The 25345-nt window shown below is 45.1% G+C and overlaps 1 protein-coding gene across 2 annotated transcripts; it reads left to right on the forward strand.

Moving 5' to 3' along the window:
* Positions 1-677: 677 nt before the first annotated feature.
* Positions 678-23371, forward strand: LOC110491269 (capZ-interacting protein). Of its 2 annotated transcripts, XM_036950241.1 has the most exons (7): positions 682-1014; positions 9530-9616; positions 12109-12189; positions 15943-16011; positions 17027-17272; positions 18523-19101; positions 21376-23371. In XM_036950241.1, exons 1-7 carry the CDS (start codon positions 1009-1011, stop codon positions 21391-21393), a joined length of 1086 nt encoding a protein of 361 aa, XP_036806136.1. In that variant the 5' UTR covers positions 682-1008; the 3' UTR covers positions 21394-23371. The 2 variants fall into 2 exon arrangements, with proteins under 2 accessions (XP_036806140.1, XP_036806136.1); XM_036950245.1 differs by lacking the exon at positions 17027-17272 and having other exon boundaries at positions 678-1014.
* Positions 23372-25345: the final 1974 nt, after the last annotated feature.

The raw sequence follows: 25345 nt of genomic DNA on the forward strand, positions 1-25345 counted from the left end.
TAGTCTCACACAGCTAGTTAGCTGGCTAGCTAGCGAGCACTCGTCATGGAAATGGGGGTGGCGATTGGCGAAATGTGAATTTGGACCAATCCCTATCAAGTGACAATGAACCCATACTTCAAAACGAAGTTACGAACTGCTACTTTTCTGCAAAGTTTTTTTAGTGTCTCTGAAAACATTTGAAAGACCGAGCTTGAAGAATACCCTTCACAAAGAGCAAATATAGCGTTTTCTCCGCATCTGATATCGGTAATTTTCAATGGATCAAATGCGATACAAACACATTGGTAAAAGGATAATATTGGTAAACCGATAAATCAGTCAGGCTCTAGATGACATCCTCCGGAAGTCCTCAATTAGAACCATGAGCCTCCTAGGTTTTGTATTAAAGTCAACATACCCAGAGGAGAATGGAAACTAGCTGTCCTCCAGCTTCACAAGTGTGCTACCCTAGAGGGTACTGCTGAGGCTTAATTACAATACGTGTTTTAATCAGTTATTTGGTGACATTAATATATTCAGTATAGTAAAAAGGATACATTTTTAAATGTTGCACTATTTTTATGAAATTCACTGAGTAGATTCGTCCTCCCCTTCCTCCTCTGAGGTAGCTACACCTGCGTCATACGCATCCCTAAAATGAACTTCAATCACTTTGTATAAATCTCAGCATCGGCTCAGCATGAAAATGCATGCAACGCAACACTACAGTTTGAAACCGACCAACAGGCTACTGTTGATTCACTCACTCTCACTCTAGTCACACGTTCTGGAAATGTTGTGAGAGTGCTTTCTAAATATAACCGCAGAGAGAGAGCGGGAGAGAGAGAGCACCTTTCCAGCCGACTAAGGGTTCTCGCTGAGCTCACATACACGGGCCTGGCAGGAGAGAGAAGGGTGTGAGGAGAGGAGACCGAGTGCAACTTTGACAAGTCCCAAAATAAAACTTTTAGAGGGAGTTGAAACTTGATGTGAACGGGACGACAGTCAAGGCAGCTGCAGCAGAGGATGGAGGTAAACAGAGTTTTGGGGTGTTTTAAAATCGTTTTTTGTTTGTGTTGAAGAGTTAAGTTGTGGATTTACATATAGAATTATATCTGTGATTCTGTGCTGTCCAGTACAATGTAGTCTATAGCCGACTAAACTCGTAAATGGTAGAGTTGAGTTTCGTCGGCTATGTAGTCTAATAACCTGCGCAAGACATGACACTCTCTGTGTGATCTGTATGGACCAAACTGATAGCATGCAGATTTAGATGATTCATATGTTTTGAATTACAGAAGAGCATAACAACCAGGCCTGGGCTTAGTTTTAGCCCGTACATTTCACTGAACTAAACTTTGTCATGCATGTTGTCACTTGTCATGACATCTCACTCTCTTTCTCTCATGTTCATAGTGCCATCAGTGTGTGAGATACTGTCAAGCATATAGCCTAATGACTGAATTTGTATGCATTAAGCCCAGAGTGTCAAATGTTATTCCTGGTTTTTGTTACAAACCTTTCAATTTGTGTACAATTAAGACAGACATTTTTAAATGTTGCATTTTTTAAATTGCGATCCCGACACCAATGGTGTCAGCTAGTTTTACTGGGGTCCGAGACATAAAGAAGAAGACATTACTGAAAAAATACAAAACATATTATTAACATGTAATGTGTGTGTGTGCGCGCATCCATTAGTTACACATGTCAATACATACAAAAAACAGGTATAACACATTGGGGAGAGGCGTTGTGCTGTGAGGTGTTGCTGTATCTGTTTTTTTAAACCAGGTTTGCTCTTCACCTGTGCTATATGAAATAGAAGGGAGTTCCATGCAATCATGGCTCTGTATAATACTGTACGTTTCCTTGAATATGTTCTGGACCTGGGGACGGTGAACAAATAGACAACCAGGTGAGGGGAGTTTCTAACTGAACAATTTCCTTAATTGATCAATCAAGTACAAGGGAAGAGCTGGGATTAAGTTTGACACCTCTGCATTAGGCTATGATGAAAGAATGTAACTTGTAGTAGTTGTTAGAATAGAGTTGTAGCATTTTGGAGCAGACATATTGGTTTGAGTTAGATGCATGATGCATGTGGTGGTGGAATGGCAGCCTATCACAGGAAGACTTCCTGGTTTGCTGACCCTATACTGTAGCTGCTTCTCTGCATCGATGTTGTTCAGTACGTTACTCAAACAGGAAATATGACAGGAACACACACCACACACAGAGGAAGTGGTGTAACCGTTGCCTTTGCAACAGGTTTCTACACATGGAGTTGCACAATTCTACACGCTGTAGACATATACATGAGTGGGATGTGAAACGTGACATTGATTGGGCGACTAGTTGTCCAGAGACGAGACGTTAGATCAAGACTGTCTGCATCCCAAATGGCACCCTATTCCCTATTGTCAAAAGTACACTAAATGGGTATATGGTGCCATTTGACAAGTCCAGTCCATGCTAAAGGCATGTTTTATACTCATACAATTGGTCTCCTGCCTTTAAGGATGAGAATTAATTTGTGTGTGTGTACCCCCACGTTCGCCTGGCCTCCGGGCTATGTGATTTCATTATCTGCTGAATGCCAGCAATGTGAGTCCTTCAACTTAGTGTGTATCAACCCCACTTCAACAGCTGTGTGTGTGTGTAGGCTGCTGCTGCCTCAAGTGAGGGCAGATAATGAAGGACAAAGAGATACAAGACAGAGGGGGTTAAAGAGAGAAAGGAAAGAGGGACAGAGGGAAAGTAAGAGAGGAAGGGGAGTAAAGGACTGTAAAGATCTGGGTATGGTCTTACTGAAAGTGTGTGTGTATGTTCGGAGTGTATTTGGGATGCTGTTTGAGCTTAATGTTTAGTCTCTGCCAACACACACACTGGACTCCACCTCATATCCACCACACATAAGCAGATCCAGATGATGATGTCATGAGAGAGAGAGGTGTCTATATCTGACAGAATGGAACAGTCAGATTGTAATTTGTGTAATCTGACGGTTCCATTCTATCCGATAGGCCTCTCTCTCTCTCTCTCTCTCTGTCTCTGTTCTCTCTCTCTCTGTCTCTCTCTGTCTCTGTTCTCTCTCTCTCTCTCTCTCTGTCTGTTCTCTCTCTCTGTATCTCTCTGTCTCTGTTCTCTCTCTCTCTCTCTCTGACTATCTATCTCTCTGTCTCTGTTCTCTCTCTCTCTCTCTTTCTCTCTCTCTCTCTCTCTCTCTCTTTCTCTCTGTCTGTCTCTGTTCTCTCTCTCTCTCTCTCGACTTGAAAATCTATGGCAAGACTTGAAAATGGTTGTTGAGCAATGATCAACAACCAATTTGACAAAGCTTGAAGAAATGTTGCACAATCCAGGTGTGGAAAGCTCTGTGGGGTATGAATACTTTCTGAAGGCACTGTATGTGTGAGGATGATGTATACAGGCATATAAATAGGGATCAGATGAGTTATATCTGGATGTTTCTGGAAGGGTGCAACCAATAACGTCTCCCCAGAGCCCACACACATAGTAACATGACTGAGAGCAGAGCAGAGTGTGTAGATTATAGAGGAAGAGAGAGAGATAGAGGGAGGGAGAGGTCCAGCATGGTAAAGTGATTAAGATGTTGTGTTTTTGTTGTGCTGTTGCAGTGTTTACTCTCTCCCTATGGCTGGAGTGCTGCCAAGCCCAGTTAACACACACACACGCTCACACGAAATTAACAACACGTCTGGAGGGATGGGGCGAGGCTGGGAAGGGAGTGCGTGAGGCTGGCGTGTTTATTTAATGCTGTAAAAGCATCGTAAAAACAGCAGTTCAGGTGTTGAAGCTGTCTGCCATGGTGTGACATCATCTCCCATCATGCACTGTGGAACAGGTGTGTGTCTAGTAATGATGCCAGAAGAAGGCCAGGCAGCACTCACTGGATGCATTGTGCAGTTTGGTTTATATTATTTTAAAGACAATTTTCACACAGAGTGTACATAAATGTCTGAACTTCCACCTTCAGAGAGTGTGTTTGGTTAGACCAGCTATATTGTTATCCCAAGCTCTTCTATAACACACGTTAGTGAGCTAACTTGGAGCATTGTGGAGCATAGTACTGGCAGTGGCAACACTAGGTTTGTGGGTTTAATTCCTTGCATGGGTCCCAAATACTGAGTGTATGTGTTAAATGGACTTATAAACAGGAAGAAAGGTATTGTACTGTAGAAGCAGGCCTGAATGGGACATTGGAACTGTCAACAGCTCTGGTCTCTCTCCCTCTCTCTCTCTCTCTCTCTCTCTCTCTCTCTCTCTCTCTCTCTCCCCTAAACAACGCACCTCAATAAGAAGGGCCATCCCATTTTCCTCATATAAACTTTTACCACCAGAGAAAATTCCATGGGAATAAGTGAAACTGTTGAAGAAATGCCTGGCATCCAATCCATCCTTTCAGGATGTGTCCATAGAGCAGAGCCTGGTGGGGTCTGGGTTTGAGGGTCTGGGTCCAGGTCCAGGGGCCAGGCATCTGGTTCAGGGGACAGGGGGTCTGGGTTTGAGGGTCTGGGTCCAGGTCCAGGTCCGGGGGGCCAGGCATCTGGGTCAGGGGACAGGGGGTCTGGGGCCTAAGTAATATAGTGATGACCCTACTTAGGCTTTATTGTTACATATTGCTCACACCTATCCCATCTCTTCAGATTTGTAAACACCACAGAGTAAGGGTTGTGCTCCAGGCAGCAGACTCTCAATCTGTTACTGATATCTCTCATCTTTCTCCCTCTCATTCTTTCTCTCCCTCTCCCTCTCCCTGGTACATCTCTCAGGCCAGTGCTTTCTCTCCCTCTCCCTAGTACATCTCTCAGCCCAGGGCTTTCTCTCCCTCTAGGTAGTACATCTCTCAGGCCAGTGCTTACTCTCCCTCTCCCTAGTACATCTCGCAGGCCAGGGCTTTCTCTACCTCTCCCTAGTACATCTCTCAGGCCAGGGCTTTCTCTCCCTCTCCCTAGTATATCTCTCAAGCCAGTGCTTTCTCTCCCTCTCCCTAGTACATCTCTCAGGCCAGTGCTTTCTTTCCCTCTCCCTAGTACATCTCTCAGGCCAGGGCTTTCTCTCCCTAGTACATCTCTCAGGCCAGGGCTTTCTCTCCCTCTCCCTAGTACATCTCTCAGGACAGGGCTTTCTCTCCCTTTCCCTAGTATATCTCTCAAGCCAGTGCTTTCTCTCTTTCACCAGCCTGTCATTTACCTTATTCACTGCCACTTTATGTAATGTCCTCCAGTCCCAAGTCCCCAGGTTCCCACCCACACACACACAGACAGACACACGGCTTGCACTCTCTCTCTCTTTCTAAATTCAATTCAATTACATTTGCTATATTGGCATGATGTAACAATGTACATATTGCCAAAGCTTACTTCTGAGATTTCCAATATGAACATAATAAAAATAATAATCAATATTGTCTCTCTCTCTCTCTCTCTCTCTCTCTCTCTCTCTCTCTCTCTCTCTCTCTCTCTCTCTCTCTCCTTCCATCTCTCTGTCTTCCCTATTTCTCTCTTCACACTCTCTTGAGTGGGCAGTGGGGATATCTAGAGAGGGAAGTGCTTGTTGACCAGAGCAGGGGAAAACAGCTGAGAGCAGCGGGGAAAGAGAGAGGGATATGACCTCAGCTCTGGATGGAGGGAGGGGAATGGGCTCTATCCCAAATGGCACCATATTCCCTTTATAGTGCACAGATTTTGACCAAGGCCCTTTTGGGACGTAGTCATGATCTAACTGGGTTTTGCCCTAGTGAGAGAGAGAGCAGGATGAGATCATACTTAGACTGTAGAAAGAGCCACAGTATATGGCAGAATTACTTACCATAAGACACAGTGTGGTTCTCATCTATCTCTATGTTAGATTTACAGGAGTATTGAGGAAAGCTACAAACTTGCTAGGAAAATTTGGTAGCCCAGACATATGCAGAGAGAGAGCGAGAGAGAGAGAGAGAGAGGAGGGGTGGGTGGAGGGAGGGAGATGGAAAGAGAGAGAGAGCGAGAGAGGGGATTTGTGTGTAACCTGTGTAATCTGACTGTTCCAGAGTTAGAAGGAAAGGGGAGTGGCAAATATAAGTGTGGTGAGGTCACAGGATACATGGAGACGAGAGAGAGAGAGCATCCATAGACAGACATAATGGCAGACAGGCAAACACATCCAACTGTTTGTTCTATTTCTACACCCATCTCTCGGTTTTCTTTTAATCATGCTCCTCGCTGTATTCCCCCCTATATCCTTCCCTAGCCATTCTGAGGGTGTGAGGTCATTTCCTGTTGTGGAAAATTGGAAAAGTACGAAAATGTATGCACTCACTATTGTAAATCGCTCTGGATTAGAGCGTCTGCTAAATTACTAAAATATAAATGTAAATGTTCTGTTGTGTCAGTATGGTTCTGTATTGGAGAAGTTGTGTTCCAAAAGCCACATTATTCCCTACATTGTGTGCTACTTTGGACCAGGGCAAGATGGCGCCGACAAATAGGGCAGCTCTGCTTCTAGCTCCTAAGCAACTTTGCAGTATTTTTTTGTGTGTTAATTCTTACTCTATTAGCCCAGGATTTTTTTTGTGTTACTACATAAAGCCGGAAATAACTTTTACGACTTTCCCGAATTGGATCCTTTGTTCGTACCCCCAAGGGCAATTGAACTGATTCCAGAGGCTGATCTCAAACACTGCTAGCGGAGAAGAGGTAGTCGGAGTGGACTTCTAGTCCGACTCTGGAGGTGTGCACACCACCCACTGCTTCCAAGTATATTACTCGCTAATGTTCATTCTCTGAATGTAGACAAGCTCAGGGCAAGAGAGACATCAGGGATTGTAACGTACTCTGTTTCATGGAAACATGGCTCTCTCCGGATATATTGTCTTTGTCTTTACAGCCAGCTGGGTTCTCAGTACAATGCACAAACAGGAATAAAGAACTCTCCGGGAAAAAGTGAGGCAGGGTGTATGTTTTATGATTAACTACTCATGGTGTGATTGTGATAACATACAGAAACTCAAGTCTTTTTGTTCACTCAACCTAGAATACATCAAAATCAAATGCCGACAGTATTACCTCCCAAGAGAATACTCTTTGATTATAGTAACAGCTGTGTATATTCCCCCTCAAACCGACACCACAACAGCCCTCAAAGAACTTCACTGGAATTTATGCAAAATGGAAACCACATATCCTGAGACAACATTTATTGTAGCTGGGGATTTTAACAAAGCAAATTTGAGAAAAACGCTACCGAAGTTCTACCAACACATTGACTGTAGCACTCAATCTGAGATAACATGGGACCACTGCTAATCAACTTTTCTAAATGCCTACAAGGCCCTCCCTGAACTTCTGCTAATCTGATCATGACTCCAATTTGCTCCTTCCTATTGGCAGAAACTAAAACAGGAAGTACCCGTGCTAAGGAATATTCAACGCTGGTCTGACCAATCAGAATCCACGCTTCAAGATTGTTTTGATCACGTGGGATATGTTCCTGTTAGCCTCTGAGAATAACATTGATGAATACACAGACTCTTAAAACCTACCCTAACCAGAAATCGTGTATAGATGGCAGCATTCGTGCAAAACTGAAAGTGCGAACCACCACCTTTAACCATGGCAAGGTGACTGGGAATATGGCCGTGTAGTTATTCCCTCCGTAAGACAATCAAACAGGCAAAACATCACATACATCTTGTGTCTGAGCGGTTCAATTGCAAATCCACTGTCTCTATACTGACGTTGCGGACACCGACGTCTTGCCTCCAGACAAGCTAGAACACCTTCGCCCACTTTGAGGATAACACAGTACCACTGACGTGGCCTGCTACCAAGGACTGTGGCCTCTCCTTCCCCGTGGCCAATGTGAGTTAGACATTTAAGCGTGTTAACCCTTGCAAGGCTGCCGGCCCAGGCGGCATCCCTAGCCGCATACTCAGAGCATGGGCGGACTAGCTGGCTGGAGTGTTTACGGACATATTCAATCTATCCCTATCCAAGTCTACTGTCCCCACTTGTTTCAAGATGTCCACCATTGTTCCTGTACCCAATAAAGCATACCTTGCATTTGCATACCTCCTCAATAGGTCCAAAGACGATGCAATCGCCATCACACTGCCCTAACCCATCTGGACAAGTGGAATACCTATGTAAGAATGCTGTTCATTGACTACAGCTCAGCATTCAACACCATAGTACCCTCACAGCTCATCATTAAGCTCTGGGCCCTGGGTCTGAACCCTGCCCTGTGCAACTGGGTCCTGGTAGGAAACAACACCTCCACTTCGCTGATCCGCAACACAGTGGCCCCACAAAGGTGGATGCTCAGTCCCTTCTGTACTCCCTAGTTCACACATGACTGGATGGCCACGCACGCCTCCAACTCAATTTTGCAGACGACACAACAGTAATAGGACTGATTACCAACAAGGATGAGACAGCCTACAGGGAGGAGGTGAGAGCCCTGGGAGTGTGGTACCAGGAAAGTAACCTTTCACTCAATGTCGACAAAACAAAGGAGCTGATCGTGGACTTCGGGAAACAGCAGAGGGAGCACGCCCCTATCCACATCGACGGGACTGCAGTGGACAAGATAGAAAACTTCAAGTTCCTCAGCGTGCACATCGCTGACAAACTGAAATGGTCCACCCACAAAGACAGCGTGGTGAAAAAGGCGCAACAGAAATAATTAACCTAAAAGCCTCACAAACATTTACAGATGCACAATTGAGAGCTTTGTGTCGGGCTGCATCACCGCCTGGTACGGCAACTGCTCCGCCCACAACCGTACGGCTCTCCAGAGGATAGTGAGGTCTGCCCAACTTATCACCGTGGGCAAACTACCTGCCCTCCAGGACACCTACACCACCCGATGTCACAGGAAGGCCAAAAAGATCATCAAGGACAACAACCACCCGAGCTACTGCCTGTTCACCCCACTATCATCCAGAAGGCGAGGTCAGTACAGGTGCATCAAAGCTGGGACATAGAGACTGAAAAACAGCTTTTATCTCAAGGCCATCAGACTGTTAAACAGCCGTCACCAGGCGGCTTCCACCCGGTTCTGTAACCCTGCACCTTAGAGGCTGCTGCCCCGTTTACAGATACTTGAAATCACTGGCCATTTTAATAATGGAACACTAGTCACTTTAATATTGTTTACATATTTTTGCTTTACTCATCTCATATGTACATACTGTATTCTATTCTACTGTATTTTATTCTATACCACGCCGACATTGCTCATCCTAATACTAATATATTCCTTAAATCCATTATTTTACTTTTAGGTTTGTGTGTAGTTGTGAATGGTTCGATATTACTGCACTGTTGGAGCTAGTAACACAAGCATTTCGCTACATGCACAACAACATCTGCTAAACGTGTATGTGACCAATAACATTTGATTTGAACATTTATTGAATAGGGTACCATTTGGGAAGCATTCCCAGCTTCCCCCAAATCAATGACCTCACCTCGTCTCTTTGTGTGTCAGCAGCCATTTACTTTGTGTGTGTGGACTAAGCCATATTGTACTTCCTGTGTTTCAGGAGGACGCCCCGCCTAAGAAGTCAGTGGCGGAGCTGGCTGGAAAGTTCAAAGCTCATGCCCCTCCCTTCCCCACGGGAACTGACGGGGTGAGGTCATTATAACTTCCTTTTCTCTATCTCTCTTTTTTCTCTCTTTTCTCTTCTATTCTTTCACACTCAGATAGATAGATAGATAGATAGTACTGAAGCAGCTACACGTGTTAAAACGCCGATAAGTGAAACAGGAAGTTACACACAGGAAGTGGTTCTATGAATATCTGTGTGTAACGATTTTCGTTGGTGGAAGGAGAGGAGGACCAAAGTGCAGCGTGGTACGTGCCCATATTACTTTTAATCCCGAATGAATACACGAACAAAAACAACAAAACGATAAACGAACAGTTCTGACAGGTGCAACAAACACTAACCAGAAAATAATCACCCACAACTAACAGTGGGAAAACAGGCTACCTAAGTATGGCTCTCAATCAGAGACAATGATAGACTGCTGCCTCTGATTGAGAACCATACCAGGCCAAACACATAGAAAAAGAAAACCTAGACCTACAACATAGAATACCCACCCACATCACACCCTGACCAAACTAAAAATAGTACAAAGCAGTCTACGGTCAGGGCGTGACACTGTGCTTCTGGGTGAACACAGTGTCAGCCCTGCTTTAAAACACACAACCACATTCATTGATGTATTGATGGGCACTGTAATGTGTCAATATAATAATTTTAGCTCCTCATTTATGTTTTTTACGTGTTTAGTTCTGACCAAATAGATCATAAACACACACTCAGTCGTAAACATTAATTCATGAAATGTATAGTACCAGTCAAAAGTTTGGACACACTTACTCATTCAAGGGGTTTTCTTAATTTTTTACTATTTTCTACATTCCGGAAAATGTCAAGTCTTTTAAAGTTTCTTCAAGTGCAGTCACAAAAACCATCAAGTGCTATGATGATACTCTCATGAGGACTGCCGTTGGAAAGGAAGACCCTGAGTTACCTCTGCTGCAGAGGATAAGTTCATTAGTGTTACCAGCCCAAATAAATGCTTCACATAGTTCAAGTAACAGACACATCTCAACATCAACTGTTTAGAGGAGACTGCGTGAATCAGGTCTTCATGGTCGAATTGCTGCAAAGAAACTAAAGTACACCAATAATAATAAGAGACTTTCTTGGACCAAGAAACACAAGCAAAGGACATTAGACCGGTGGAAATCTGTCCTTTGGTCTGATGAGTCCAAATGTGAGATTTTTGGTTCCAACCGCCGTATCTTTGTGAGACACAGAGTATGTGAACAGATGATCTCTGCATGTGTGGTTCCCACTGTGAAGCATGGAGGAGAGGTGTGATGGTGTGGGTGGTGGTGCTTTGCTTTGCTGGTGACACTGTCAATGATTTATTTAAAATTCAAGGCACACTTAACCAGCATGGCTACTGATTCAGAGGGGTTGGGTTAAATGCAGAAGACACATTTCCGTTGAGTACATTCAGTTCCCTTTACCACGGCATGCTGCAGTGATACGCCATCCTATGTGGTTTGCGCTTAGTGGGACTATCATTTGTTTTTCAACAGGACAATGACCCAACACACCTTCAGGCTGTGTAAGGGCTATTTGACCAAGAAGGAGAGTGATGGAGTGCTGTATCAGATGACCTGGCCTCCACAATCACCCAACCTCAACCCAATTGAGATGGTTTGGGATGATTTGGACCGCAGAGTGAAGGAAAAGCAGCCAACAAGTGCTCAGCATATGTGGGAACTCCTTCAAGACTGTTGGAAAGCATTCCTCATGAAGCTGGTTAAGAGAATATCTAGAGTGTGCAAAGCTGTCATCAATGCAAAGGATGGCTACTTTGAGGAATCTCAAATATAAAATATATTTTGATTTGTTTAACACTTTTTTGGTTACTACATGATTCCATATGTTATTTCATAGTTTTGATGTCTTCACTATTATTCTACAATGTAGAAAATAGTACAAATAAAGAAAAACCCTTGAATGAGTAGGTGTTCTAAAACTTATCATTTATGTGTAATGCTGTTTCTTATCGACATATTTTGTTCTGACGTGCTGCACAGTTCTTGTACTTTGGTGTGTTCGTTGATGTCAGCATGCCATGTGTGTGTATGTGGAGTGTGTTTGTTTGTCAGTGTTCATGTATGGGTTGTGGTTGCTGTGTTGTCAGTCGGTGTACTGCATTTGTGCTGTGTGCCTCTGAGTCATGTCAGTGACAGTACACTATGATCGTTTTTTGTCTCTAAAATCTCTAAAATTAACGTTTGTGTTGTTGGTCAGTGGCATGTGTGAGTGTTGTAGTATCAGATGTGTATGTCTGCATGTCTGTAGCGCCCTGTGTTCTAGTTGTGTTGTTCTGTTATGTTGACGTTCCAGTGTTGTGTGTATGTTATGTTGTTAGTAGGCCTATTGTGTTCATGGCACAGTGTTGGTTTAGTAGCCTCTGGTCTTGTGTCTCTTGATCTGTGTGTGTGTGTGTTAGTGTTATGTGATTACTATGTGTAATAGTATTATGGCTGTTGGTATAGTAACACCCTTGGTGTTGGCTTCTCTTCCAGAGTAATAAGCCTGTTAGGAGACGCCCCCCTCGAACCCTACATCTCCCCAAGACCACAGCACAGGGACAGGTGGACGAGGAGGTGAGAGGAGTGTGTGAGTGTTTGAGGAGACTGTTTGACAATTGTGTGTTGTACAGTTCTATGTACAGCCATGTCCCTTTTGATGTCTGTGTGTACATGTGTGTGTGAGGGGTAGCGCTGTGTGTTGTACAGTTCTATAATGCCATGTCCCGTTTGATGTCTGTGTGTACATGTGTGTGTGAGGTGTAGTGCTGTGTGTTGTACAGTTCTATAATGCCATGTCCCATTTGATGTCTGTGTACATGTGTGTGTGAGGGGTAGTGCTGTGTGTTGTACAGTTCTATAATGCCATGTCCCTTTTGACGTCTGTGTGTAGGACATCCGATTATGATTTTTCAATACCGATACCGATTATTGGAGGACCAAAAAAGCCAATACCGATTAAATCGTCCGATTGAATTTTTTTGTTGTTGTAATAATGACAATTACAACATGTTACGGCTTTCTTCCGATGAAAAGATTGGCGACCCTCACCGCCGACCTTGGCCTAGTAACCCTCACCAAGGGCCCCACTGGACTGAGGGGCAGCTCGGGACTGAGGGGTAGCTCGGGACTGAGGGGTAGCTCGGGACTGAGGGGTAGCTCGGGACTGAGGGGTAGCTCGGGACTGAGAGGAAGCTCGGGACTGAGAGGAAGCTCAGGCAGGTTGATGGCTCTGGCAGATCCTGGCTGAATGGCGGATCCTGGCTGACTGGCGGCTCTGGCTGCTCCATGCTGACTGGCGGCTCTGGCGGCTCCATGCAGACTGGCAGCTCCTTGCAGACTGGCAGCTCCTTGCAGACTGGCAGCTCCTTGCAGACTGGCAGCTCTGGTGGCTCCTTGCAGACTGGCAGCTCCTTGCAGACTGGCAGCTCTGGCGGCTCCTTGCGGACTGGCAGCTCTGGCGGCTCCTTGCGGACTGGCAGCTCTGGCGGCTCCTTGCGGACTGGCAGCTCTGGCGGCTCCTTGCGGACTGGCAGCTCTGGCGGCTCCTTGCGGACTGGCAGCTCTGGCGGCTCCTTGCGGACTGGCAGCTCTGGCGGCTCCTTGCGGACTGGCAGCTCTGGCGGCTCCTTCCGGACTGGCAGCTCTGGCGGCTCCTTCCAGACTGGCAGCTCTGGCGGCTCCTTCCAGACTGGCAGCTCTGGCGGCTCCTTGCAGACTGGAAGCTCTGGCTGCTCCTTGCAGACTGGCAGCTCTGGCTGCTCCTTGCAGACTGGCAGCTCTGGCGGATCCTTGCAGACTGGCAGCTCTAGCAGCGCTGGACAGGCGGGAGACTCTGGCAGTGCTGAACAGGTGGGAGACTCCGGCAGCGCTGTAGAGGAGGAAGGCTCTGAAAGCGCTGGACAGGCGGGAGACTCCGGCAGCGCTGGAGAGGAGGAAGGCTCTGGCAGCGCTGGACAAGCGAAGCGCACTGAAGGCCTGGTGCGTGGTGCTGGCACTGGCACTGGTGGTACTGGGCCAAGGACACGCACAGGAAGCCTGGTGCGGGGAGCTGCCACCGGAGGGCTGGTGCGTGGAGGTGGTACTGGATAGACCGGACCGTGCAGGCGCACTGGAGCTCTTGAGCACCGAGCCTGCCCAACCTTACCTGGTTGAATACTCCCGGTCGCCCTGCCAGTGCGGCGAGGTGGAATAGCCCGCACTGGGCTATGCAGACGAACCGGGGTCACTGTGCGCAAGGCTGGTGCCATGTAAGCCGGCCCAAGGAGACGCACTGGAGACCAGATGCGTAGAGCCGGCTTCATGACACTTGGCTCGATGCTTACTCTAGCCCGGCCGATACGAGGAGCTGGTATGTACCGCACCGGGCTATGCACCCGCACTGGAGACATTGTGCGCTCCACAGCATAACACGGTGCCTGCCCGGTCTCTCTAGCCCCCCGGTAAGCACAGGAAGTTGGCGCAGGTCTCCTACCTGGCGTCGTCATACTCCCTGTGTGCTCCCCCCCAAGACATTTTTGGGGCTGACTCTCGGGCTTCCATCCCCGCCACCGTGTTCGTCTCTCCAACTCCATTCTCCTATAACCCTCTTCGCACTGCTCCAGCGAATCCCAGGCGGGCTCCGGCACTCTCCCTGGGTCGACCGCCCACCTGTCTATTTCCTCCCAAGTCGTATAATCCAGACTTCGTTGCTCCTGCTGCCTGTCACCACGCCGCTTGGTCCTGTTGTGGTGGGTGATTCTGTTACGGCTTTCTTCCGATGAAGGAGAGGCGGACCAAAATGCAGCGTGGTTATTTCGATACATGTTTAATAAAAGATAAACATGAACAATACAAAACAATAAACATAACGTGAAAAGGCTGTTTAGGTTATCTGGTGCAAACAAACACTGAGACAGGAACAATCACCCAAGAAACACTCAAAGAATATGGCTGCCTAAATATGGTTCCCAATCAGAGACAACGATAAACACCTGCCTCTGATTGAGAACCACTCCAGGCAACCATAGACTTTTCTAGACAACCCTACTAACCACAATCCCATTACCTACAACAAACCCCTAGACAAAACACACCACATAAAATAACCCATGTCACACCCTGGCCTGATCAAAATAATAACGAAAACACAAAATACTAAGACCAGGGCGTGACACAACAATACTGAATTAACACTTATTTTAACTTAATATAAAACATCAATAAAATCAATTCAGCCTCAAATAAATAATGAAACATGTTCAATTTGGTTTAATGCAAAAACAAAGTGTTGGAGAAGAAAGTAATATGTGCCATGTAAAAAAGCTAACGTTTAAGTTCCTTGCTCAGAACATGAGAACATATGAAAGTTGGTGGTTCCTTTTAACATGAGACTTCAATTTTCCAAGGTAAGAGGTTTTAGGTTGTAGTTAATATAGTATTTATAAGACTATTTCTCTCTATACCATTTGTATTTCATATACCTTTGACTATTGGATGTTCTTATAGGCATTATAGTATTGCCAGTGTAACAGTATAGCTTCCGTCCCCCTCCTTGCCCCTACCTGGGCTCGAACCAGGAACACATAGACAACAGCCACACTCGAAGCATCGTTACCCATCGCTCCACAAAAGCCGCGGCCCTTGCAGCGCAAGGGGAATAACTACTCCAAATCTAAAAGCGAGTGATGTTTGAAACAGTATTAGCGCACATCCAGCTAACTAGCTAGCCATTTCACATTGGTTACACCAGCCATTAGGCTGATAGGCTTGAAGTCATAAACAGCGTTGTGCTTGCGAAGAGCTGCTGTCAAAACGCACGAAAGTGCTGTTTGAATGAATGATTACGGGCCTGCTGCTGCTCAGTCAGACTGCTCTATCAAATCAGACTTAATTATAACATAATAACACACAGAAATACGAGCCTTTGATCAGTAATATGATCGAATTCGGAAACTATCATTTCGAAAACAAAACGTTTATTATTTCAGTGAAATACGGAACCGTTTGTTATTTTATCTAACGGGTGGCATCCCTATGTCTAAATATTCTTGTTACATTGCGCAACCTTCAATGTATGTCATAATTACGTAGAATTCTGGCAAATTAGTTCGCAATGAGCCAGGCAGCCCAAACTGTTGCATATACCCTGAATTCCGATTAATCGGTCGACCTCTAGTGTGAGGGGCTGTGTGTTGTACAGTTCTATGTACATCATCTGTATCTAGAGTTGACCCTAAACCTGGTATCTAATACAGGCGGAGATAAAGTTAATATCTAGGACGAAACAGAGAAGCATGCAGTGATGCAGTGATGCAGTGTGTGTGTGTGTATTTCTCACCTGTGTTTCAGAAACCCATCTCCCCGTCTCTGCATCCTGCCAAAACCAAAAGGAACTCTGCTCTTATTGAGAAACTGCAGGTGAGCATGGTGTGTGTGTGAGTAGTGGTCTGCATCTGTGTGCGTGTTGATTTTGGAGAGTGATATGCTCTTGTTGTACCATACAGTTATGTGAAGAGCATTCAAGGCCCCTGTTGTATGTCAGTGAGCTGTGTAGGTGCATGTAGAGAGAGAAGGGAGGTCAGATGGAGAGGATCAGTTACAGTCTCACAGGTTGATAATAAGAGAGAGCAGCCATTTCCTGACTGAGTGTCTCACACTTCAACATCCAGTCAGTGTCACTGAGCACAGCCCACACAAAATGCCTGCTGTGCTCTCTGAATCTTAGGTACATCTTAGTATGTAATAACATTGCAATAACTATCTCTCTCCCTGTCTTTCTCTCTCTCTTTCTTCTTTGCTCTCTCTCTCCCTCTCTCCCCACCCTCTCTCTCTCTCCCCACCCTCTCTCTCTCTCCCTCCCCACCCTCTCTCTCTCTCCCCACCCTCTCTCTCTCTCCCCACCCTCTCTCTCCCTCCACCCTCTCTCTCCCTCCACCCTCTCTCTCTCTCCCTCTCTCCCCACCCTCTCTCTCTCTCTCCCTACCTTCTCTCTCTCTCCCTCTCTCCCCACCCTCTCTCCCTCTCCCTCTCTCCCCACCCTCTCTCCCTCTCTCCCCACCCTCTCTCTCTCTCTCCCTCTCTCCCCACCCCCTCCCTCTCTCCCCACCCTCTCTCTCTCTCCCTCTCCCCTCACCCTCTCTCTCCCTCCCCACCCTCTCCCTCTCTCCCCACCTTCTCTCTCTCTCCCTCTCTCCCCACCCTCTCTCTCTCACCCTCTCTCCCTCTCTCCCCACCCTCACCCTCTCTCCCCACCCTCTCTCTCTCTCCCTCTCTCTCTCCCCACCCCCCCTCTCTCTCTCCCCACCCTCTCTTTCCCTCCCTCTCTCCTCACCCTCTCTCTCTCTCTCCCCACCCTCTCTTTCTCTCCCTCTCTCCTCACCCTCTCTCTCTCTCTCTCTCTCTCTCTCTCCCCAACCTCTCTCTCTCTCTCCAGGCTAACCTGGCTTTATCCCCCTGTTCCCTTCTACCCTCTCCTAAGAGCCCTGGGCTGAAACTGTTGCCCCCCTCCTTCACCCCCACCTCCACCTGCTCCCCCATCCCTCCTGTTACTACAGTAACCCCCACCTCCCCAGTCAGCAGGGCACCCCTCCCTCGGTCGCTGAGCGAGGAAGAGACACCTGCCACCTTTGAGGTCCCAGCCACACCCACCGACGGATCCCTACTGCCCAGTATCAACAAGGTCTGCTAAGTGTGTGTGTGTTTTTGGTTTTACTATCCTTGTAGGGATCAGAAGTCCTCACAAGGATAGTAAAACAAGGAACATTCAACAAGTGGTAAAATTTTAGGGCGGCAGGTAGCCTAGTGGTTAGAGCCAGTAACCGAAAGGTTGCTGGTTCGAATACCTTAGCAGACAAGGCAAAAAAATCAGGTTGATGTACCGTTGAGCAAGGCACTTAACCCTAATTTGCTCCGTACTACCATGGCTGACCCTGTAAAAGATCACGCTTCGCTGTACCCATCTTGTGTATGTGACCATAAAATACACACACATACAGCACCAATCAAAAGTTTGGGCAATCCTCTGATCAGTTGGTGTCTGTTACTTGAACTCTGTGAAGCATTTATTTGGGCTGCAATCTAAGGTGCAGTTAAAACCTAATGAATTTATCCTCTGCAGCAGAGGTAACTCTGGGTCTTCCTTTCCTGTGGCGGTGCTCATGAGAGCCAGTTTCATCATAGCGCTTGATGGTTTTTGTGACTGCACTTGAAGAAAGTTCTTGAAATGTTCCGGATTGACTGAACTTCAAGTCTTAAAGTAGTGATGGACTGTCATTTCTCTTTGCTTATTTGAGCTGTTCTTGTTAATTGAAATGCATTCCAGGTGACTACCTCATGAAGCTGGTTGAGAGAATGCCAGCACTGTGCAAAGTTGTCATCAAGGCAATGGATGGCTACTTTAAAGAATCTAAAATATATTTGGATTTGTTTAACACTTTTTTGGCTACTACATGATTAGAAAATAGTAAAAATGAAGAAAAAGCCTTGAATGAGTAGGTGTAACCATACTTTTGACCGGTACTGTGTGTGTGTATATATATATATATATATATTTTTTTTTTATTAAAAAAATATATATATATATTCATTGTTTTGCCAGTCCCCACAAGGAAGAATGCTATTTTAGTGTTAAGGGTTGTGTTTAGTGTTGCAATTAGGGTTACAATTAGGGTTTGGGGTTAGGTTAAGAGGTTAGGTTTGGGTTAGGGAAATTAGGATTTGGATTGCAATAATTTTTTTGGTCCCTTCATGGTTAGTAAAACAAATGTGTGTGTGTGTGTGTGTGTGTGTGTGTGTGTGTGTGTGTGTGTGTGTGTGTGTGCCAGGGTGTGTGTGTGTTATACCTTTAAGCCTGTGTGTTTGTCAGCATGTGTATTATGTCATATCCTGTGTCATACCTGTTCTTAATGGTCTGTGTCCCTGCCTCTCCAGGGAAGAGCCCGCCTCTCCATCCGGCGACGCCCACCTTCGAGACGCCACAGGAAGTCCAGCGGAGAGGAAGGAGACGGGGTGACGGGTGAAGAGATGCCCCTAACTACACCCGACGACCCTGAGGCCAAAGTTGGGGAGGAAGAGAAAGGAGAGGGGGAGGAGGTGTTTGAGAAGGAAGTGGAAGAGAAGGATGGTGAAAGAGCAGACACCACTATGTATACCAAAGAAAAGATAGAGACAGGCTCCTCTACCCCTGCTAACTCACAGCAACAGATTGCCACAACAGACAGATCAACTACAGACCCTGACCCACTGGAAAAGACAAAGTCAGAAAAAACGCTGGAGAGACAGACAGGAGAGGAGAGACAGGAGGACAGGCAGACAGGAGAGGAGGCAACAGGGTCTAGAGGAGAAGAGGTGAAAGATTGTGGTCAGGGGTGTGGAGGAGAAGAAAAGGAGAAGGGGAGGGAGACTTGTTCAGTGGAGGAGTCATCTACAGAGAGAGAGAAAGAAGAGGGGGAAGAGCTGGCCTGCAAAGAAAAGGAGGGAGAGAGAGATACAGACTGCAACGAAGAGAAGGTGAGGAAGGTGTTCGTTCACGTTCAGGGGCTCTATTCAATCCGATTGAATAGAGCCCCAAGATATTGATGGTAGATATTTCACGAACCAAGATCACTGAACTATTTATAGTGGAAGTCGGAAGTTTACATACACTTAGGTTGGAGTCATTAAAACTAGTTTTTTAACCAAATTTCTTGTTAACAAACTATAGTTTTGGCAAGTCGGTTAGGACATCTACTTTGTGCATGTAACGGTTCTCTTGTTGTGAAGTAGAAGCGGACCAAAAAGCAGCGTGGTGGTTGTTCATTGTATTTTAATGAAGACACTATACATGAACAAACTAACGAAAACAAGAAACGTGAGAACTCAAAACAGCCCTATCTGGTGCAAACACAAAGACAGGAACAATCACCCACAAACACACAGTGAAACCCAGGCTACCTAAGTATGATTCTCAATCAGAGACAACTAATGACACCTGCCTCTGATTGAGAACCATACTAGGCCGAAAACATAGAACTGCCCCAAAACATAGAAAAACAAACATAGACTGCCCACCCAACTCACGCCCTGACCATACTAAATAAATACAAAACAAAGGAAATAGAGGTCAGAACGTGACAGTGCATGACACAAGTAATTTTTCCAACAATTGTTTATAGACAGATTATTTCACTTATAATTCACTGTATCACAATTCTAGTGGGTCAGACTTTAAACAGCTTGGAAAATTCCAGAAAATGATGTCATGGTTTTAGATGCTTCAGATAATAAGCCTAATTGATATAATTTGAGTCAGTTGGAGGTGTACCTGTGGATGTATTTCAAGACCTACGTTCAAACTCAGTGCCTCTTTGCTTGACATCATACAGAAATCAAAAGAAATCAGCCAAGACCTCAGAAAAAAAATTGTAGACCTCCACAAGTCTGGTTCATCCTTGGGGGCAATTTCCAAACGCCTGAAGGTACCACATTAATCTTTACAAACAATAGTATGCAAGTATAAACACCATGGGACCACGCAGCCGTCATACCGCTCAGAAAGGAGACGCGTTCTGTCTTCTGAAGATAACGTACTTAGCTGTGCGAAAAGTGAAAATCAATACCATAACAACAGCAAAGGACCTTGTGAAGATGCTGGAGGAAACAGGTGCAAAAGTATCTATATCCACAGTAAAAACGAGTCCTATATCGACATAACCTGAAAGGACACTCAGCAAGGAATAAGCCACTGCTTCAAAACCGCCATAAAAAAGCCAGACTATGGTTTGCAACTGCACATGGGGACAAAGATCGTACTTTTGGAGAAATGTCCTCTGGTCTGATGAAACAAATATAGAACTGTTTGGCCTTAATGACCATCGTTATGTTTGTTGGAAAAAGTGGGAGGCTTGCAAGCTGAAGAACACCATCCCAACCGTGAAGCACCGGGGTGGCAGCATCATGTTGTGGGGGTGCTTTGCTGCAGGAGGGACTGGTGCACTTCACAAAATAAATAGCATCATGAGGCAGGAAAATTCTGTGGATATATTAAAGCAACATCTCAAGACATTAGTCAGGAAGTTAAGGAAGTTGCTTGGTCGCAAATGGGTCTTCCAAATGGACAATGACCCCAATCCATCTTCCAAAGTTGTGGCAAAATGACAACAAAGTCAAGGTATTGGAGTGGCCATCACAAAGCCCTGACCTCAATCCTATAGAACATTTGTTGGCAGAACTGAAAAAGCGTGTGTGAGCAAGGAGGCCTACAAACCTGACTCAGTTACACCAGCTCTGTCAGGAGGAATGAGACAAAATTCACCCAACCCGAAACGTTTGACCCAAGTTAAACAATTTAAAGGCTATGCTACCAAATACTAATTGAGTGTTTGTAAACTTCTGACACACTGGGAATGTGATGAAATAAATAAAAACTGAAATAAATCATTCTCCCGACTATTATTCTGACATTTCACATTCTTAAAATAAACTTCTGATCGATCCTAACTGACCTAAGACAGGGAATTAGTGTTTAAAACTGAGTTTGAATATATTTGGCTAAGGTGTATGTAAACTTCCCCCTTCAACTGTATCTAAGGACATCTATGGACGTTTCCTAAAAACTCTGAAACAACTCTATTCAACATCAAGTCACCTCATGTTATCCTTTACCATCCCCATGCACAGAATATAATCTGTTTGCTGATAACACAACAACTGTTATTATCTTTAAGAAATGACTTGTATTATACCGGCCTTAAGCTGACCTCTAACAGTCATGTGTGTGTGTGTTGTTATCTTTCCACCTCTCAGGAGAACACCAAGCTCTGATGGGCCGTAACCGCACCATGCCCCTGCCTTACAGAGTGGGAGAGCCCCATAGTGTGCACTAACTCCCCTCATCCCATAGCACATAGTGTAGTGGAAAAGGCGAGACTAGTATGGACTGCAGACTATGCCACTGGATGGACTCCCTTTAGTCCTCTGCATCTGGAAGGTCCTACACTCTGGTTCCATCCCAAATGGCACACTATGCCCAATATAGTGCAGTACGTTTGACCAGGTTCAATAGGCCTCTGGTCTAAAGTAGTGCACTATATAGGGAATAGGGTGTCATTTGGGACATAACTATGCACATTTTTGGACATGTTTCTTGTAAATTCTTATTTGGTGTCAGCCTGTGACTTTGTTATCTTTGGGCAGATTAATGCAAGGGATTTGCCTGTACAGCTTTCCCCAAAACATTTTATGACAAGACCTGGTAAATTATAACATTTTCCACAAAATACACAACATGCAGATTAGTAAAAACAACAGATTTCTAGAAAACGTTAGGCTATTTGATTTAAACTGGTGTTGAGAACAACGCTGCGGAGGCGGGCGGCAGCTGTGTAGTGCTAGGGCAAAAAACATGCACCCAGGGGGGGCCCCACCGAGTTTGGGAATCCCTGGTCTAGATAAATCAATTAGATAAATCAATGAATGTCCCATTTTTGTTTTTTGTTTTCACTTCATCTCTGTTTTGATATTTTGTTACAATTAGGCTGGGGAAATGTTAGCTAAGTTGAAGTGAGTGCTAATGATCATCTTTAGTCTAGTTTGCTCACATATTAACTGATCAGAACATTTCGCTAGCATTTTATACAAGTGAATTTTGTGACTTGTGACTTGTCTGATAATCAATCAATGTGATTTTGTTTCACTGAATCTCTGTCTGTATATTTGGTTAATTGATCTCTGGCTGGACAAGTGGAAGTGGTAGATCATCTATTCGTTTGCTCATCTATCCCTGATTAGAAACATTTAGCATGCAATAATGTAAATCAAGATGATTATTTATCTATGGACTCACGTACTGTAGTAGCCTTATATAGAGCCTAGGCAATTTTCACATTGTCCCAATCCCACTGAAATCAAAAATCCTGACTCCTGTCTTGCATGAACATTCCAAACTTTATTCTGTAATCCTGTAGTCTAATAATGTAGTCTGGTATTGCTGCCGATGTGAGAGCTTCAGTAGAGAATGTGTGATCAACAAATGGTAGGCCGATGAGGGTAGATATGGAAATATTTTTTAAACTGTTGGTCTCCGTTAAGATACCTTGATATTTAAACACTTTCCTCTCTTCATCTCGCTGTTGTTCATGGGCTGATCTGCTATCTGTATAATCATCAACTAGATTTAGCCAAATAGTCATTAATTGGAGGTAATCTAGCAAATTTAGCAACTTTGGACTTTTGTTGGGGCTCCCGAGTGGTACAGTGGTCTAAGTCACTCCATCTCAGTGCAAGAGATGGACCTGGTTTGAATCCAGGCTGTATCACATCTGGCTGTGATTGGGAGTCCCATAGGGCGGTGCACAATTGGCCCAGCATTGTTCGGGGTAGGCTGTCATTGTAAATAAGATTTTGTTCTTAAACTGACTTGCCTAGTTCAATAAAGGTTCAATTTGAACAAAAAATATTAAAAAATGACCGCCGTTTACAAACTTTGTGTGATTCGACAACGCTAAAGCCTACTCTGGGTGCACTCTGTGTGTCCTGAGCGCGCTCTGTGTCTTATTGGACAAGTTCAGGTAGGTCTCTCCCCATTTCGGTCTGTTTGCTTCTTTTGCATCATTTCAAATGGGTGTTAAAATCGAATCAAATCAAATGTTATTTGTCAAATTAGCCGAATACAACAGGTGCAGCTAGACCTTATAATGAAATTCTTACTTATAAGCCCTTGACCAACAATGCAGTTTTTAGAAAAATGCCTAAAGAAAAATAAGAAATAAATCATTAAAGAGCAGCAGTAAAATAACAATAGCGAGGCTATATACAGGGGGTACCGGGACAAAATCAATGTGCAGGGGCACCGGTTAGTTGAAGTAATTGAGGTAATATATGCATGTAGGTAGAGTTATTAAAGTGATATATGCATAGATAATAACAGAGTAGCAGCAGTGTAAAAGGGGGGGGGGGGGTTAATGCAAATAGTCTGAGGACTCTTGATGGTGCAGCTGTAGAACCTTTTAAGAATCTGAGGACCCATGCCAAATCTTTTCAGTCTCCTGAGGGGGAATAGGTTTTGCCGTGGGCCCTCTTCACGGCTGTCTTGGTGTGCTTGGACCATGTTAGTTTGTTGTGGACACCAAGGAACTTGAAGCTCTGAACCTGCTCCACTACAGCCCTGTCAATGAGAATGGGGGCGTGCTCGGTCTTCCTTTTCCTAATAGCCCACAATCATCTCCTTTGTCTTGATCACGTTGAGCGAGAGGTTGTTGTCCTGGCACAACACGGTCAGGTTTCTGACCTCCCTATAGGCTGTCTTGTCGTAGTTGGTGATCAGGCCTACCACTGTTGTGTCATCTGCAAAAATAATGATGGTGTTGGAGTCGTGCCTGGCCATGCAGTCATGAGTGAACAGGGAACAGGAGGGGACTGAGCCCTGAGGGTCCCCGTGTTGAGGATCAGCGTGGCAGATGTGTTGCTACCTACCCTTACCTTCTGGGGCAGACCATCAGAAAGTCCAGGATCCAGTTGCAGAGGGAGGTGTTTAGTACCAGGGTCCTTAGCTTAGTGATGAGTTTTGGGGATACTATGTTGTTGAACGCTGAGCTGTAGTCAATGAATAGCATTCTCACGTAGGTGTTTCGTTTGTCCATGTTGGAAAGGTCAGTGTGGAGTGCAATAGAGATTGCATCATCTGTGGATCTGTTGGGGTGGTATGCAAGTTGGAGTGGGTCTAAGGTTTCTGGAATAATGGTGTTAATGTGAGCCATTACCAGCCTTTCAAAGCACTTCATGGCTACAGACGTGAGTGTTACGGGTCGGTAATCATTTAGGCAGGCTACCTTCGTGTTCTTGTGCACAGGGACTATGGTGGTCTGCTGGAAACATGTTGGTATTACAAACTCAGACAGGGAGAGGTTGAACATGTCAGTGAAGACAGTTGCCAGTTGGTCAGTGCATACTCGGTCCTGGTAATCCGTCTGGCCCTGCGGCCATGTTGACCTGTTTAGTTATGTCTGTCACCACCACCTGTACAGTTGTTCCCCACTAGGTGGCAGAGCCTGCTGTATCAAAAAGCAGCTTTGAAGCAATAATGTTGTCTTATATATATATATATATATATATATATATATATATATATATATATATATATATATATATATATATATATACTATATAAGACAATATTATTGCTTCAATGCTGCTTTTTGAGCTTTTGTCCCAAAGATCAGAATTGTATTTTTAGCCAAAAATCTCACCTTGTTTTTTCTTTCTGCTGGAAAAATAGATCAATGACAAAGACTTGAGTTATAATTATTGAAAATGAAATGAAAGCACGGTTTAATGTCTTTAAGAAATAAGCAACTGTAAAAGCGAGACTGATTTTGTAAATACATAATACTTTAAATAATAATTACATTTTGGGGGGGCTTTTTGCAGGCAGATTTGTGACCGAATCGGATAAAAATGACATGACCAAAAGTCATGGCTGCTATAACAGCCTCCACTCTTCTGGGCAGACTTTCCACTAGATGTTGGAACGTTGCTGTGGGGAATTACTTCCAGTCAGCTCCAAGAGCATTAGTAAGGTTGGGCACTGATGTTGGGCGATTAGGCCTGGCTCACAGTCGGCGCTCCAATTCATCCTAAAGGTGTTCAATGGGGTTGAGGTCAGGGCTCTGTGCAGGCCAGTCAAGTTCTCCCACACTGATCTCGACAAACAATTTCTGTATGGACTCACTTTGTGCACGGGAACATTGTCATGCTGATACCGGAAAGGGCCTTCCCC

This window comes from Oncorhynchus mykiss, chromosome 2 (genome assembly GCF_013265735.2).
Source record: "Oncorhynchus mykiss isolate Arlee chromosome 2, USDA_OmykA_1.1, whole genome shotgun sequence".
NCBI classification, from domain to species: domain Eukaryota; kingdom Metazoa; phylum Chordata; class Actinopteri; order Salmoniformes; family Salmonidae; genus Oncorhynchus; species Oncorhynchus mykiss.

Bases quoted from the DNA above. Each gene is read 5' to 3' on its own strand.
- LOC110491269 (XM_036950241.1), top strand. The intron at 9,617-12,108 runs GTGAGGTCATTA...CTTCTCTTCCAG, and splicing joins TCCCCACGGGAACTGACGGG to AGTAATAAGCCTGTTAGGAG. The intron at 16,012-17,026 runs GTGAGCATGGTG...CTCTCTCTCCAG, and splicing joins CTCTTATTGAGAAACTGCAG to GCTAACCTGGCTTTATCCCC.